Genomic DNA, 18,547 nt, shown 5'->3' with positions numbered 1-18,547 from the left:
TTACCTCTAGGCATGTAGGGAGGCTAGAGGAAGGGTAGGGTCCAGGGGGGACTTCAGCCATAACTGTAATGATTTACTTTATATAAAAAAGATCTAAAGCAAATGTGGGAACATGTTAAGATCTGACTAAGCTGAGTGGGAAGTTGATATTCTTGACATTATTTTCTATACTTTTATTAACTGAAACTATATCTTTTTCTTCTTCTTCTTTTTTTCCCACACTATGTTATTTGAGGCCTAGTGAGGATTCAACTTTATCTTCCATACAGCAAAATTTCAGAGCCTTGTCAAAATCAAAGGCATGTCTTGGCATTATTTGCTAGCAGGAAAAAAAAGATCAATGATCATTTAAAAACTTATGGGGATACTTCCTGTTTTTTCTGTACTTTCTATTTCCCAGAGATATATTATATGCATAAATAATTGTACAGTCTTAAGTGACAGGAAGAGCTTTGAATGAGCCAGACATAACTCTCTAGTGTCTCCCATATTTTGAGAGATAGGACTTTTTCAATTCCCGGCCAATCACAATAAAATTTTGTCCTCACCAGACAGCTGTACAGATGGAAATCTTCGTCTCAGGTTTTACCAGAAGTAATGCAGTCAGAAAAGGTGGGAGCTAGTCTGATAGGCTTAGCAGCTGTCTGTGGGCAATGAAGGTGAAAGGCCCCATTTATCATGAAAATCTGCTGGCTTTCATCTTTGAAAATAGCTGAAAGTTCATCCCCTTAGGCATGAGGCATTGGGCAAGAGGTGGCCATCCACCAAATTTGTTTGAGCCTCAGAGATAAATTTTGGGGTGGTGTGGCTCATGTTCTTGATGGGCTACTGGGGTGCAGATCTGGCCAGCATGCAATGCCTGGGAAGCGTCATCACCCAGCAGTGGAAAGCTCTGAGGGGTTTACTTCTTAAAGAGCCCCTACAACTCTTGGGGGTCATCATGACTATCACAGTGATGGAAGCCTTGAGTAGACAAGATAAAAGGCCCACTGCTAGAAGGTAAAGGACCATATATACAATGCTAAGTTTCAATGAGGTGACACAGAGGAGACAGTTCCAGATATGAAGAATGGATGGACCAAGGTGAGGACATGCCTAGTTTCTTTCCTCTTTTCTTTTTTTTAAAATTTAGGTGTAACTTTCATACAGTAAACTACACAAAGACCAAGTACATAGCTTGATAAACTATTACATATGTATACACCTATTGCCTCATTAAAGATATGGGACATTTCTCCATCGACAGAAGAATGGATAAAGAGATGTGGCATATAAGATGTTACTGAAAAACCCGAACGAACTTTTTGGCCAACACACACACACACACACACACACACACACACACACACACACACACACACACACGCAAAATGGAATACTACTCAGCCATAAAAAGAATGAAATAATGCCATTTGCAGCAACATGGATGGACCTAGAGATTATCATACTAAGTGAAGTAAGTCAGACAAAGACAAATATCATATGATGTCACTTATATTTGGAATCTAAATGAAACGATACAAATGAACTTATTTACAAAACAGAATCAGACTCACAGACACAGAAAACAAACTTATGGTTACCAAAGGGGAAAGGGCAGGGGGATAAATTAGGAGTTTGGGATTAGCAGATATACACTACTATATATAAAATAGATGAACAATAAGGTTCTACTATATAGCACAGGGAACTATATTCAATATCTTGTAATAACCTATAATGGAAAAGAGGATGAAAAAGAATATACATATATATGACTGAATCACTCTGCTGTACACCAGAAACTAATACAATATTGTAAATCAACTATACTTCAATTTTAAAAAAATTAAAAAAAAAAAAAGGATATGAGACATTTCTTGCATCCCAGAAGGCTCCCTCAGGTTCTCTTCCAGTCAACGCTCTCCCTTCCTTCCTAACAAAGATGACCACTCTTCTGCCTTCTGTCACTCAGAACTCGTCTACTGCTCATTAACGTGCTATGAACATTCCTGTATATGCCTTTGGTGGCCATACACCCTTATTTCTCTGGGGTGGCATCTACGCAGAATTGCCGGTTCAAGGAGTAAGCATATGTTTAGCTTTAGTACAGACTGCCAGATAGTTTTCCAATTTGGTTGTGCTGATTTCCATTCCTACCAGCGATGCATGAAAGTTCCAGTTGCTTCACATCCTCACCAACACTTGGTATCGTTGGCCTTTTGAATTTTAGCCATTCTAATATCATTGTGACTTTAATTTATATTTCCCTGGATGATTAATATGCTTTTTGGCTTTTTTGGTGAGCCTCCTTCTGAAGTGCCTATTCAAATCTTTTGTCATTTTTCTACTGGTTGATCGTCTTTTTCTAATTGATTTGTTGAGGGGTTTTTTAAAGTAATTTTTTCAACTTTATTGAGGAATAATTGACAAATACACTTTAACTGCATATACTTAAAGTGTACAAGGTGATTATTTGATATACATATATATTGTGCAATGATAACCAAGATCAAGATAATTAACTCTCCTTTTGTGTATGTGGTAAGAATGCTTACGATCCACTCTCAGCAAATTTCAAGTATATCATACCACATTATTAATTACAGCCACCATGCTGTACATTAGGTCCTTAGAACTTACTCATCTTAGAACTGAAATTGTGTACCCTTTGACCTACATCTCCCCATTTCCCCCTTCCCCCAGCCCCTGGCAACTAACATTCTATTCCCTGTTTCTATGAAATTGGTTTTTTTTCTTTTTCCTTTTAAGATTCCACATATAAGTGATATGTTAATAGATTTTTAAACGTATATACTTAGAATATGAGTACTTCGCTACATATATTGCAAATATCATCTGCTACTATGGCTTGTCTTTCGAGAAAAAGAAGTCCTTAATTTTAAGTACTCCAAATAATCTCTTCTTTTATGATTGGTACTTTTAATGTTTTGTTAAGGAATCTTTGCCTAACCCACGGTCATAAAAATATTCTCTTATTATCTTCCAGAAGTTTTGTTGTCTTATCTTTCACTTTCAGAGCTATAATCCACCTGGAATTGATTTTTTAAAAACTGAGATACAATATACCATAAAGTTCACCTTTTAAAAGTGTACCATTCAGTTCCAGACATCTCAACACACCACAGATAAATTCCATACCCATTAGCGATCACATCTCTTTTCCTCCTCTCCTCCACCCCTTGCCAACCATTAGTCTACTTTCTGTCTTGTGGATTTGCCTGTTCTGGACATTCCGTATAAATGGAATCATACGTTATGTGACCTTTTGTCTGTGGCTTCCTTCACTTAGCATAATGTTCTCAACGTTCATCTATGTTGTAGCATGTGTAAGTATTTCACTTCTATTTAGAGCTGAATAATATTCCCTTGTAAGATTAAACCATTTTCTTTATCCATTCACCAACTGATGGGCATTTGAGTTGTTTCTCCTTTCTGGCTATTATGAATAACGCTGCACAAGTGTTTGCGTGAACATACTTTTCCAGTTCTTTTGGGTTTCTATCTAGGAGTGGAATTGCTGGGTTACACGGGAACTCTACGTTTAACATTGTGAGAAACTGCCAAACTGCTTCCCAAAATGGCTGCAGCATTTTCCATTCCAGTGTACGAGGGTTCTAATTTCTCCACATCCTTGCTGGAACTGACTTTCCTATGTGGTGTGTGGTTAAGGTCAAGATTAATTTTTTTTCCACGTGGATATTCAATTACCCAGCACTGTTTACTGAGAAGACCATCCCTTCCCAACTGAATTAGTGCCGTTTTTGTCATAAATCAAGTGTCTATGTATGTGTGGGTCTATTTCTGAACTTGACTCTGTTCTGTTGGCCCATTTGTCCCTGTGTGCTTAATTACTTCAGCATTAAAATAAGTCTTGGTATCCTGAGGTTTAAATCCTCCAACTCTCTGCTCTTTCTTTAGAGTTATTTTAGCTATTCTTGGTCTCTGCACTTCCATCCAACTTTTAGAATCAACTTATCAATTCCCATTCACACCCACATCCACCCCACTCCTACTGGGATTTTACTGCAACTAGAGATTAATGTTGGAAAAATTGACATTTTAAAAATAGTGAGTCCTGGGCTTCCCTGGTGGCGCAGCAGTTGAGAGTCCACCTGCCGATGCAGGGGACACGGGTTTGTGCCCCGGTCCGGGAAGATCCCACATGCCGCAGAGCGGCTGGGCCCGTGAGCCATGGCCGCTGAGCCTGCGCGTCCAGAGCCTGTTGCTCCACAATGGGAGAGGCCACAACAGTGAGAGGCCCGCGTACCGCAAAAAAATAAATAAATAAGTAAAAATACTGAGTCCTTTAATACATGAACATGAGCTTTCCTGACATTTTAAAGGTCTTCTTTAATGTCTCTTAATATTGTATCATTTTCTGTGTAAAAGACTAGCACATTTTTTAATAGACTTATTCCTAGCTATTTAATGTCTCCTAACACTACTGTATATGGTTTCATTAAAAATTTTTCATTTTAAATTGTTTGTTGCTGTTATATGCAAATATTAAAAATAATTTAAATACTGACCGTATATCTCACACCCCTACTAAATTTATATTCTAATAGTTTGTCTGTAGATTCTTTTGGATATTGTCATTCACAATCACGTTCTCTGTGAAATGTGAAAAATGACAGTTTTGTTTCTTCCATTCTAATCTGTGTACCTTTTATTTCTTTAAAACTTTCTTTTATTTTTTGTCTTATTGTTCTGGCTAGGACTTCAAGGGCAATGTGGGATAGAAATGGTGACAGCAGACATCCTTGTCTTGTTCCTAATGTCAAGAGAAAATCTTTCTATATTTGACCATTAAGTGTGATGTTTATGGCAATATTGCTTTTCATTAACTGATTCATTTCTTTCGTGAGCTGGCTCGGTCTCCCCATCTCCAGGACCCTGGCGACCCTTGTAAACCCCTGTGGAGAGTGGCTGTGCCTGTCTCTTTGTGTGGCACAAAGGGAGGACCCTTTTGACTGGGTGACAGAAGAGGCTTCAAGCTCTCAGTGGGAAGGATGGCCTCATAAAAATCAAGACGGGCCAGAGCTTAATGAAACAGAGAAAAGTGAGCAGTTGGGTAGTTAAGAGATTCAAAAAGGTCTTTAGGGACTTCCCTGGTGGCGCAGTGGTTAAGAATCCGCCTGCCAACGCAGGGGGACATGCGTTCGAGCCCTGGTCCGGGAAGATCCCACCTGCCGCAGAGCAACTAAGCTCGTGCTCCACAACTACTGAGCCCGCGTGCCACAACTTGCCACAGCTACTGAAGCCCGTGCGCCTAGAGCCTGTGCTCCGCAACAAAGAGAAGCCACTGAAATGAGAAGCCCACGCGCCGCAACGAAGAGTAGCCCCTGCTCGCCACAGCTAGAGAAAACCCGCGTGCAGCAACGAAGACCCAACGCAGCCAAAAATAAATAAATAAATGAATGAATGAATAGAAAGAAATGTAGATGTTAAAAAAAAATCACGTTATTTAAAAACTAACTAAATAAGTAAATTTATTTTTAAAAAAGTCAATATGGTCAAAATGTGGTAACATGTGTGATGGAATACTGTTCAGCCTTAAAAAGAAGGAAATTCTGAAGCATACTAACATGAATAAACCCTGAAAGCACGCTGAGTGAAATAAGCCAGACACAAATGGACAGATACTGTATGATTCCACTTATAGGAGGTCCCTCGAGCAGTCATATTCAGAGCGCTAGAAAGGAGAAGGGTGGCTGCCAGCAGCCGGGGCAGGAGGGGTGGGGAGCTGGTGTTTAATGGGAAGGGAGTTTCAGTTTGGGATGGTGAAAAAGGTCCGGAAGCAGATGGTGGACGTTTGCACAACAATGTGAATATACTTAATACTAGGAACTGTACACTTAAAATGGTTAAAATGTTAAATTTTATGTTATGTATGTTTTACCACAATAAAAAAAGTCAATATGGTATATAAAGATAATTCAAAGGAAAATATTTATGGATCTAAAATATTCTGAGCAATATAGTTCATGTCTATATTTCATAGACATGAACCATATTGCTCAAAATATTTTATTTTATTTTTATTTTTTTAAGAATTAAAAAAAAATATTTACTTATTTATTTGGTTGCGCTGGGTCTCAGTTGCAGCAGGTGGGCTCCTTAGTTGAGGCATGCAAACTCTTAGTTGTGGGCATGCATGTGGGGTCTCGTTCCCTGACCAGGGATCAAACCCGGGCCCCCTGCATCGGGAGCGCAGAGTCTTAACCACTGCGCCACCAGGGAAGTCCCCTCAAAATATTTTAGATCCACAATACAACAGATCTAGAAGGAGGCGTGTGGAGAGTCTGATTCAGGGCTCTTATTTAAACATGAAGAAACTGAGTCCAGAGCAAGGAAGCAACTGCTCATGATCACAGGGACCATTAAAAGCAGAGCAGGGACCGGACCCCAAGTTTTAGGGTCCTTTTCCCAACACTACAATGTGCTGCTTCCTCTCTGGTAAGTAGTTTGTGCAAATGGATTCCTTTTTTTTTTTTTTTTAAATAAATGTATTTATTTATTTTTGGCTGCATTGGGTCTTCGTTGCTGCGCGCAGGCTTTCTCTAGTTGCGGTGAGTGGGGGCTACTCTTCGTTGCAGTGCGCGGGCTTCTCATTGCAGTGGCTTCTCTTGTTGCGGAGCATGGGCTCTAGGCACGTGGGCCTCAGTAGTTGTGGCATGTGGGCTCAGCAGTTGTGGTTCGTGGGCTCTAGAGCGCAGGCTCAGCAGTTGTGGCTCACGGGCTTAGCTGCTCCGCGACATATGAGATCTTCCCAGACCAGGGCCCGAACCTGTGTCCCCTGCATTGGCAGGCGGATCCTTAACCACTGCGCCACCAGGGAAGTCCCTGGATTCCTTTTCTACTGTGTGCTCGGTCATAGATACTGTGGCCAAAAGACTAATTAATGACCCTGCAAATCCCACAAGACACTCTGAAAATCACAAACTAGCAAGCAGCATTACAAATACTGGTATGGTTCAGTTCCACATGCCCTTGCAATTGCTCAAGTGGACTCTGGGGCCCAAAGAGAAATAATTTACTTTATACAGTAATCAGGAAGAGAATCAAGAGCAGGAAAATGTCTCCTTTCCTATTTTTGGCACAAGTATTAAAATGTAGTCTAAATTTAGGATCTAGTACTTCTGTGGCAAAGCAGAGGCATCTGAGATTAGGCCTCAGTCTTTGCTTTGACTCTCACAGCTTTCGTTTAAATTTGGATTACAGCCGCTGCAAGACTTGCAGCAGAATCTGTTTTTTTTTTTTTCCGGTACGCGGGCCTCTCACTGCTGTGGCCTCTCCCGTTGTGGAGCACAGGCTCCGGACGCGCAGGCTCAGCGGCCATGGCTCACGGGCCCAGCCGCTCTGCGGCATGGGGGATCTTCCCGGACTGGGGCACGAACCCGTGTCCCCTGCAGCGGCAGGCGGACTCTCAACCACTGCGCCACCAGGGAAGCCCCAGAATCTGTTTTAATCTGTGAACTTCTCTTTGTTAACTTCTTGGTTCCTATGGTTTTGCTGCCTGATTGATCACGCCTCCAGCTCCATGACTGCTTGGGTTTCTAAGGCCAGGTACTCAGGGCAAGAACGGACCCAAGCTAAACCTGAACTTCACGTGGGAATCCTCCAAGGTCCACATTGCTTTTAGTTCTCACCCACGGCCTCCCCCAGGCTGGGCCTGTTGAGATCTATGCTCTCCTGTCACCCACTCCTATTTGTCTGGGGTCTGAGAAAGTAAAACACCAGTTTCACAGATGGTTTTCTCATTCGCCTCTCAAAGCAGAAGTAAATACTGGCCAAATTGATATATTTCTGAAGGTGCGGGCTTTGAAGTCTGAGCTGATTATTTTAACATTCTTTTAAAGAAGAGAAAATCTGAGGAAAATAGATATGACATTGGGTTCATGTGACAATACGAAAATACCATGCTACTGGACACCAAGTGAGCTTGTAAGGCCTGGGCAGAGCTGCAAACTCATGGAAACATGCTCCCAATGAGTCAACTTTGTGTTCCAGTGGCTTCATCAAGTCTAGAGACAGAAACCTAGTAACTGAGAATCTAAAGCTTCTCTCAGACACACAGAGAGCAATCACTCCGCGTCCTCTCCTATCACACACAAAAGTGAACAGAGTGGATTCCCGATAAACATGAGTTAATGAAACTGGGCGTGCTGGGGCATTATTCTGCTGTTTCCCGAGGACAGAATTCGTTCTGTGCTTATGACATGCAAGAGGTAAGAATTTCCAAACACTGAAATTCTACACTCAGACACAGTCGGTCAGTGTCTGAACCCACGCAACCTCCCAGGAAGTTTGCTGAGACAGTACTTTTGACTCTGCTAAGCTGGTCAGCCAGACAGCCCGCGGCAAGCATCAACTAGATGTTTCTATGTGGGGAGATGGGCACTGACAGTGGAAACAAACTATCAGTAGTAACAGCTGGCATTTGCTGAGGGCTTCTCATATGCCTGACATCGGGTCAAGCACTTCAGTGCATTATCTTGTTTAATCTTCACAACTACCCTGAGAGGCGCTGCTGTGAGTATCCCCATTTTATAGCCGAAGAAACTAAAGCCCTGGAAGGTTAAGCAACTTGTCTAAGGACAAACACCTTAGGAGGTGCTCAATGAAAATGTTTTCAATAAATGGATGAATAATTTAAGCTGCCAGGTCGTCCTTCTGTCCTCAAACAGGGAAATCAGTGATTTTACTTCTCCACAGCAGCTCTGTACTAGGAAGTTACGCAGTTTGATCTACGACAAAAGCCATAAGGAACAGTCCTATCCCAGTTCCGTCTTACCTGTTCTGCTCCCACCATGCTAATTGGCTTGCACTTGAAGAGGTGGGTGATGAACTTGGGAATGAAGGAGCTGTGGATAAAAAAGAAGTGACAAATTAGGCTTATATTCTCTTTGGTAAAGAACTGCAGAAACATTTTTTCTTTTTTTAAGGCCCCACTTCCTTCTACAAGAAAGCTGAGAATTAAAGTAGACACTACTGTGGCCTACAAGCATCCACTCTTTTTCTTTCTAACTGTAGCCCTGGTTTTATTTAGGTAAATCTGGCCTTGGGATGCTGGGGAAAAGCTGATCCCTCCTAAACTACAGGGGTGAATTCTAATCAGCCTCAGACAGGCAGAGCCTGGGGTCCCTTGGTGACTGTCGTTGGTGCTGACGTGGCTTGTGATCCAAGCCAGCTGGAGGGAAGGACTTCATTGCACGGCTGGGGCAAGTCTCTCTTCTTCATTAGGGTATTCGTGTGTTTGGATTTAACATCTAGAGCTAACATTTTACCACTGTTCTAAGGATGAAGCCAGGCCCAAGGAGAGAAGGGTAAGTAAAGAACCTGGGTCCTTAATGACATTGCTGAACCACTGAGGCAATCATCTTTGGATATGTCCTATCTCTGGACTTTGGTTATATGAAATAAAAAAAATTCACCTCTGTTTAGGTCAGTCTGAGTCAGGGCTTCTATGACTAGTAGCTGAAAACATCCTAATAGATAAAGATAGTCGAATATACGTGAGGTAGTTATGCGATCTTAAATGCAAAAAATAGGACATAAAAGCTAAGGGAGTAACTGTCAGATCAGGGAACAAAATACATGATCTCCAAAAAGTTTACTGGGGACTGAAGGGCAACCTGGGCCAGGTAGATTGATGATGCTGGTTTGGGGAAAGGGAGAATATGATTTTAATAGGTCAGGAGGGCTTTTTAGAAAAGAAACTGCAGAGGCCTGTGTAGGGAAGGCTGAGTTGTACTGGTGCAGAACAGAAGATGTGGGAACGAGAAATGCCTATAATCAGGCCAGATTCAGAGTGAGCTGACCGGGAGAACACAGGGCCCACGACGAAGGGAGGACCATGGCAACAAAGGACTTGGAGGTCGAGGTGAAGCCTGGCCAGCCTCTCCCTCTCCTCCCTCTTCCAATGCTCCTCTCAGGCTTGCGCTCGCCACGCCCTGCTCTCTCCACATCTTTTCCAGAATGCGTGTGCCCACTCTGCTATCCAGTGGCCTACTGGACATCCCACTGGCATGGCACCAGTACCTCGACCCCGGCATATCCAAGACTCAGCCCCACCCCAAAACCAGGCTCAGGGGACTGGATCTCCTCTGCCCAGTCATCCAAGTCAGAAACCGTACCCTTGCCCTCAACTCCACTATCCAATCAGTTCCCAGCTCTTCCCTGAATGCCCACACCCAACCCTCCTGACCATCCCCCTGCCGCTGCCCTTCTCTTTCTCACTAGAGCTCTTTCAGTTGTTTCCTAACTGGTCTCCTAGCCTTCGGCCTTATCATTTCTAATCCATCAGCTGCCAAAGAGATTTATCGATATTTCAGATGCAAATATGATCAAGACGCTCCCCTGATTACAATTCTCGCAATGGCTGCAGACAGGCCTTCCTTCGCTGTCTTGACTCTCTCTCCCCAGCCCCATCTTGCTAAGCCCTGGTGCGCTGTGCTTCAAGCGGGCTGGGCCACTTGCAGATCCCACGACTCTGCAGAGGCTGTTTGATGCCTCTGTGCACTTGCTCACGCTGCTCCCTCTGCCCGGAACGCCTTTCCCCACGGCCTTGCAGGTCAGTGCACGCACGTCTCCCAGACTCTGCTCAAGGCCAGCTTTCCTATGAAGCCTTTCCTCAGTCACCTCCACCATACTCTTCAGAGTTCACAGACCTCTAGCCTCATACGTAACCTACTCTGTTACACTTATTTGCTTACACGTCTACTTCCCTCCACTTGACCGTAAGGCAAATGCAGATAGGGACCACGTCTACTAAGCCAAAGCACTTAACTCTGCATCTGGAACACAGCAGGCGCTCAACTGACTGCACGCTGAATAAATAAGAAATAAGAAATAAGAACGGTAACAGCTAACACTTTCTAAACGTCAGCATGGTACCAGGACGTTTTTAACACTTCTGATTTTATCCCTCCAACCACTAGTAAGAGATCTATCATCTCCATGACTGAATGGAGGAGAATCAGCTGAGTGGATGAGGGAAGTCGCTTATGGTTCAAACAGTGGTTTCAATCAGCGGGGTGATCCTGATGACTAAACAGGAGAGACTGTGGTTGCTTCAGAGACCCAGTGGAGGCAAAAGGAAACATCTAAGGCTTTGCATTAGTGAGATGAGAAGGGAAGTTAAAAGGAAAGAGATGTCAGCTCCAGATATCACATCTACGGGAATGCCTGCCGATTGATCAGGAGGGAGTGAGGACAAGGGCCTGTGTGGAAGGGACCCTTCGGGCTCTAAACCAGAGCCAAGTGGTGTGAGATTGCATTATGACTAATGGCAATGACGCACACAGTTTATAACCTAAACTACTTCACACTAGAGTAGGCTTTGATCGTGCCCTTGAACTGGCTCTGTGTGCTAGACTGTAGGGGTGGGGTGGGGAAGATACAGGGACCAGGGACATGTCTTTGTGGGAAGAGTTCCAGCGTAACTGCCAGAGGCTCCTCCAGGCCGTTGCAGGGGCGGCAGTTATCGTTCTTGGCTGGAGGAGGGTTTTCTCACAGCCCCCATCTGAGGGTTCTGGCCTTCAGCTGGGAGTTTATAATGATGAGAGGGTACCGGGGATTAAATGAGATCACAGGTTAAACTTTTCCAGATGTGAGAGGTGGGCATCCTCTTCCCAGCTCACCCAATATGGGCTTAGTAATGAAAGCAAAGGGCTGTGAGAGAATGTGAGGCGGACGCCGGGACTAGGTAAGTAAGTGGATCCCTGACTCACTTTAACATTAGCTCCGTCAGACCCCTGTGCATCGCACTGGAGGTTCTTGGCCACGGCCAATTTTTATAGAGACGCTGTTTCTACCCGGGGTTACGGGGAGCGTCACAGTGTGATTTATCAGCAATGCTTTCAACACGCGCTAAGGAGCACCCAGAGAGTGGAGGGGTGTCAGCTCCTGGCCCACCCGCCGCCCCGCACATGTCAATGCCTCCCGGGAGAGGCCACGCGAGCCTTGCCTGACAAACTGGGAACTGAAGCTTACGCCACAAGCCACTCCATAACTGTTGCTCCTTAGGGATTCGTTTGTGAGGGAAAGCCTTAATTGAATACAAATTGGGAGAGATCTGGGGAAGACAGAAACTTGGAGCCCTAAATCACCCTTTGGGACTTGGATGAGAACAACCTAAATTCAGTAGCTGGGACTGGGCCCATCTTCCTGAGGCCCTCGCCTGCGAAGTCTGCCAAAATGCTTGTTTGATACTTGGTCAGAGGAGGTACTGACCCTCCACGGTGTCCGGTCTCCAGAGAAACAGTGCTATAGCCAGATGCTGACTGTCAAGGGACCAAACCATTTCCCCTCTTTAAAACAAGGCAGAAATGGCCACACAGGAGGACGTGGCAGGAAGACACGCACGCACCTACTTGGCAATGGACTGGCTCCCTGACTTGCTCTCCCCGATTTCTAGTACCTTCCCTGGGCTCATGCATGTCCACAAGTGGATATATTCCAGCAGCCACAGTAACGAGCGCTATGAGGAAGGAGTAAGACAAGGCTCAAAAGAAACAACTCATGGTTCCTACCCTTAAAAAGCTTATCATCTAGCTGGAGACACAAAATACATACATGAAATGTTGAAAAATAATTTTCATTACCCAAACCTGGGGGGAGGCAGGGGTGCCATTATGTCCACATAATTCAAATGACAGGAGCTCCCCACTCACTTCTGTCTGTCTTAATGAGGATGACTGTATGGCTGCTACTGTTCTTTATGACTTTAAGTAGCAAATTTAGTTTATTATGCTTCTCTGGGGTACAAAAAAATTAGTTGGACGGTGGGGACACCTGGATCGGGTGCATGCTGGTGGTCAGCATGGCATTCAGAACAACCCAGCGGTGAGGATGTTCCAGGACTTACTTTGCAAATTTAATGCAGAACTGTGTGAAGTATTTCCGCGTGGAAGCCAGGTTGTCACGGATGATGGGGACGTTCTGTTTAATGTGAAGAATGACAGAGGTGACGTAGGGGCTCTGGTCTCCAACATGCTCCACATTCTGCCACTGCATCTGAAAATGGAGACAGGGCGGGACAAGCCTTTAGATCCTCTGCTGGAGGATAGCCTTGCCTCTTAGCAAGGAAGGGGCAGGGGTGGTGGAAATGAGCCCGTGACTTGCTGTCACAGAGGCTGATTTGTCTTGGGGGTGCTTGTCTCTCCCTGTCTATAGGAGCTAATCATGAATAGAAACAAGTAAGCCCACCTTTTCCCTGACAGTGAAGTGTACCTTTTCCTACCCTGTCCCTCTCAGGCTTGAAACAGCCTTCCCTCCTCATCTAAGTGCCATCTTCTTTCTAAACGAACCCTCACCAGGCAGATGAACTGGATCGTATTCTTCTACGAGCTGCTCCACCTGAAAGGGGCTGTGGCTGGACAGGGGAGGGACGTCTACTTCTGACCAGGCTGGCAGCTTGGGAAACCCGAGAGGTGGCTGGGCCACACGAAAGGAAACCTGGAATGCCCTTCTCTCAGGTACACGGGGAGGAGTTGGGGATTTTTTTTTTTTTTTTTTTTTGCCGTACCCTGCAGCATGTGGGACCTTAGTTCCTCAACCAGGGATTGAACCCGCACCCCCTGCATTGGAAGGCTGAGTCTTAACCACTGGACCGCCAGGGAAGTCCCAAATTGGAGATTTCTTTCTTTTTTTTTTTTTTAAAAGGAAATTAGAAACAATATGACCTGTGAGACTTGCTTCAAAATAATCTAGTGCTGGGAGGAGCAGATGAAACAAGATTAGTGAAGCTGGGTGATGGGTACATGAGGTTCATTATATTGTTTTCTCTATTTTTTCTGAAGTATAGTTGCTGTACAATACAGGTGTATTGTACAGGTGTATAATACAGCAACAGTTACAGATGTACAATATAGCAACTCACAACTTTTAAAAAGTATAGTTGATTTACAATGTTGTGTTGGTTTCTGAGTGACTCACAGTTTTGAAAGGTGATGCTCCATTTATAGTTATTATAAAATATTGGCTATATCCACTGTGTTGTACATTATATCCTTGCAGCTTATTTTCTCTGCTTTTTGGTGGCTTATTTCTTCTACTTTTCTATTTTCTCTACTTTTGGATATAATTGAAAATTTCCATAATCAAACATCAGACTCTTACTCCTAGAGCCTTTGGGGTTATGTGGGATTTCAATCAAGGGGAAGGGAAGAGGATCTCTGGCAAACACGAGGGGCAGGTCATAGGTTAAGACAGTGCCATGGGGAACAGGGCAGGGACTGTGTAGATGGCAGGTGCGGGGGAGATGGGCATCACTGAGAAGCCCTGTGTGACCCCTGACCAGGCCATGAATAAAAACGAGAGACCTGCTGGGCTTAAGTTCTCACAACCTGAGGAGAACTAGGGAAAATGCTCGGAAAGCACGTACAGTAAAAGGGAGAAAGAAGCAGTGGTGTGATACTGCTTCCGCCTCGGATACACATGGGAGAAGGGAGGTCTTACCAGCTCCCAGCCTGCCCCGCGCTGGGGCTCTGCTGAGTCAGCCTCTCAGAACGGAGCCGGGCTGTCTGATAAAAAGACCCTAAGCCAAACACAAACCATGTAACACGTTCATAGAACGAGGGCAGTAGTTCTGAGGCCTTGATGTCTCTGGCAAGAAAATACTATTTTTATAGAGCTCTTGGGGAAAGGAAAAATTCAATCCTGAGAGAACTTGTTTAAAAGAATCATATTGTACATGGATGATCCCCCAGCTCCTGGGAAGCTCAAATGACTCTATGTTTTACCCTAATGTTTCTTCAAGTCAGCAGATATTTATATCCTGAAAGCTTTCAGTCTGTGCAAGGACAGAACCATGGCAAAGCAGGAAGGCACCTCCGTCTTCATTTTACAGATAAGAAAACCAAGGCCCAGGCACACGAAGTCTTACGCAAGCTTTTCTTTCGTGAGGCTCCAGAAAGAAAAGGGTCTCTAATTCTTTTACTGGGAAAAAAATAAAAATGAAGAATGGAGAGATGGTAGTAAAGTCTAATATGAACTGACTTTATATTCTAATTCCTTGGCTATGTGTAATGTTTTCCTCTATTTTATTCAAGAGGCTTCTTTTTCCATCTGATTTTAGAGATGTGACCCATCCAAGCAAGGAACATCCTAGGGGGTTTTAAATGAGCGCACAGGGTTGAGGCCAGAACTGGCAGGTGCTGTTAGCACCTACGCTTCATCTTCTGCTCCCAGCTCGGCAGCGGCTCGGGAGCACAGGCCCCGGGATGGCACAGTCAACTGGGTAGACAGCGGGACGCACCACCCCTCCACCCGACGCAAAGCTCGTCCATAGTAACGACCACTGTTTTCCAAGTCGGCAGCAGTTTAGGTTTCAACAGCTCAAAAAGTTCATAAACAATTATCTACGCGCAACGGTTCTCCATCGACAGAAGACGACCACAGAGGGAGGTGGTGACATGTCCTGTCATCGGTTCCAAAGCAGCTCCGGGGCAAGACGGAGTGTGCGGTGTGGGAGTTCAAGTTCCCGCTGGAGAGCTATCTCCTCTTGATCACCACCGGCCATGTCAATACGTGCCCACATTGGGAATCGGTGTGAAAAGACTGGATTTGCCTTAATACTTAAGCCAGTTAGGACTCCACCGGTCAAGTTAAAGGAAGTATTGGCAAAAGGCAAGTAGATTCCCAAGTTTAAATTTAAGTCAGCTTTATGAAGTAAGAAAAGAATTTAAAGTACTGGAAAACAATGAAAGTTGACATTGCTCGGACTATTTTCTAAAAAATGAACAAAATATCGTCAGCGGTGATGCTGTCCAGCCACTGCCTAGGATGGATGCTTTGCCATCACCCATCCCAATGACTTGGGGTTTGGGTTGTAACTCGAATGACCCAATATACCTAAATCAGGGCCTACCGTGTGCAGGCTGCTTGGCTTGGCACTTTGCAAACATCATCTCATTACTATTCAGACGTCATCTTCCTCACAGCGGTCTTATTGAGGAGACCCAAAAAGCTCAAAGAGGAGAGGTCACCTGCCCGAAGTCACACAGCTAGTCAACAGCAGAGTGGAGGCAGCCCAGCTCCATCTAAAGCCCAAGCACTATACGAGGCCACTTCCTAGACACTTGTTAACAAATGATTTAAAAGAAAGAAAACAAAGAACAAAGCACTCAACTGGCCCTAGTTCAAGGGGAGCCTAGTTTCTCACGGAGAAGCTAATGAAATACACAGGGATCAAGCAAAGTTCTCTTTCCAAAAGGGACACAAACAGTAGCTTGCACTGGAAGAACAAACATCCTGAAAAGCCATCAGTCGAAGTAAGACTCCAACTTTTTCAGATGAACCTTGCATCTGACCTTTAAAATTTACCCCTCCATACTTCAAGTTTTTCCTTCTGCACTTTTTGTTTAGAAGGTGGGGTGGGGTTGAATACCACTGGTGCTATGTAAACAAGAAAAACAGTTTGCAAAAGAAGCGGTGACTAAGATGTAGGGGTGACAGAAACAGCAAGCAAGGAAAGGGTCAAGATGACAATGCCAGAGCCTGTGGGACCCCACGCTTGGCCTGAGGGAGAGGTTGTGAGGCCCGGGGCGTCGCCAGCGCCCGTGGTTTCTGCCACCTGGGGAGGAGTGTGAGGCTGCACCTCACAGGGAGGGTCGGGGAGACGCTCATTCTTCCTGGCGAGAACCCACAGGAGCAGAGAATTCTGACCCATCCACTGATCAGAGGACAGGGCTCCACACTAGTTTACCATGGAACTTGTGTTTCTCCATGGCTGTGTAAAACTTACAAAGGGGTCTCCTAAGAAACCGATTTTCCTTAAGTGAGAATTCAAATTTTCAAGTACTCATCTTGATTACGGGACTAGAGCTGTACAGAGCACGGATTCAGACATGTGGCGTCTGGGAACACTGCAGGTAATCAGAGTCTAGTGCTACAGGTTAGGCTGCTGGGCCATTGGCCCCAGGCATGCACACATGCACACGCGCACACTCTCATGTCTGCCGGGGCTACTTTTACTCATAGAACAAGCGTGTGCTATGTTTCTAGGCACCTTCCCCATGTACAGCACTGAACCAAGTACTGTGGGGGGAATAAAAAAGAGGAGGGAACATCTGTCGAGCACCTACTGTGCACCAAGCACGATGACTGACATCTTCCTATGAACCTACTGCTTATGACTATGCAGCGAACAAGGTATTCTTACTCCTCCTTTACAGATAAGACAGGCTTGCGGACAATAAGGGGCTGGTCTAATGAAGCATAACTGGTAAGTCCGAATGGTTGAGATCTAGATATTAGTCTGACTAACTCCAAAGTCCATGTTCTTTCCACTTTACAACGTTGCTTTCCAAAAGAAGTGTTACCACCTGAAATGAACTTCAAATTCGCTGAGGGATCTGGGGGGCAAGCAAAATCTACGTACAGAATGAGCTTGTCCACAGTAGACGATGTAGTGGCGGTGATGGTGGTGCAGAGGGGGAGGAAAGGATGACTCTCCTCACCTCTTTGCTCAGGGATACACGTTCCTTAACTCCAGGAGGAAAACCAAGAAGACCCAGGATAGAAAGTGGAGCAAAAAAGGCTCTAAGAAGATATATATATATATAGGGACTTCCCTGGTGGTCCAGTGGGTAAGACTGCATGCTCCCAATGCAGGGGGCCCGGGTTTGATCCCTGATAGGGGAACTAGACCCCACATGCATGCCGCAACTAAGAGTTCGCATGCCGCAACAAAGATCCCACGTGCCACAACTAAGACCCGGAGCAGCCAAAATAACAAAATAAATAAATATTAAAAGAAGATGATATAGGTGTAGATTTTTTTTTCCCATTCACTGCTAGGCCAATGGGAAGGTGAATTTGTATAACTTTTCTTTCTTTTTTTTTAATAGATTTATTTATTTTAATTTATTTTATTTTTGGCTGCATTAGGTCTTCCTTGCTGCACGCGGGCTTTCTCTGGTTGCGGCGAGGGGGGGCTACTCTTCGTTGCAGTGCGCGGCCTTCTCATTGCGGTGGCCTCTCTTTGTTTCGGAGCACAGGCTGTAGGCACACGGGCTTCAGTAGTTGTGGCACACGGGCTCAGCAGTTGTGGCACGCGGGCTCAGTAGTTGTGGCTCGCGGGCTCTAGAGCGCAGGCACAGTAGTTGTGGTGCACAGGCTTAGCTGCTCCGCGGCAGGTGGGATCTTCCCAGACCAGGGCTCGAACCCGTGTCCCCTGCATTGGAAGACGGATTCTTAACCGCTGCGCCAGCACGCAAGTCCCCGTATAACCTTTCTTTCTTTCTTCTTTTTTTTTTTTTTTTTTTGCGGTACGCGGGCCTCTCACTGTTGTGGCCTCTCCCATTGCGGAGCACAGGCTCCGGACGCGCAGGCTCAGCAGCCATGGCTCACGGGCCCAGCCACTCCGCGGCATGTGGGATCTCCCCGGACCGGGGCACGAACCCGTGTCCCCTGCATCGGCAGGCGGACTCTCAACCACTTGCGCCACCAAGGAAGCCCAAATTTTCTTCTTTTTAAAAATCTGTAATTTTCTGTAACGAAGGTAATTTGTTTTGGTCATAATGAAAACAAATCTCTT

The 18,547-nt window shown here is 45.0% G+C and overlaps 1 protein-coding gene across 2 annotated transcripts in view; it reads right to left on the bottom strand.

Moving 5' to 3' along the window:
• The window catches only part of VPS53 (VPS53 subunit of GARP complex), a 122,096-nt gene that overhangs the window by 6,429 nt on the left and 97,120 nt on the right, over positions 1 to 18,547 (bottom strand). For both annotated transcript variants that reach the window (XM_065896732.1, XM_065896733.1), the window contains 2 exons: positions 12,875 to 13,023; positions 8,801 to 8,870 (listed from right to left, as the gene is read on the bottom strand). In XM_065896732.1, the coding sequence (XP_065752804.1) occupies positions 8,801 to 8,870; positions 12,875 to 13,023 (219 nt within the window). The remainder of the gene's footprint in view (positions 1 to 8,800; positions 8,871 to 12,874; positions 13,024 to 18,547) is intronic.

Source organism: Phocoena phocoena, chromosome 19 (assembly GCF_963924675.1).
Source record: "Phocoena phocoena chromosome 19, mPhoPho1.1, whole genome shotgun sequence".
In the NCBI taxonomy this organism is placed as follows: Eukaryota; Metazoa; Chordata; class Mammalia; order Artiodactyla; family Phocoenidae; genus Phocoena; species Phocoena phocoena.
Note: the sequence above shows the minus strand (reverse complement) of the source record. Positions and strands in the feature narration are given on the sequence as shown.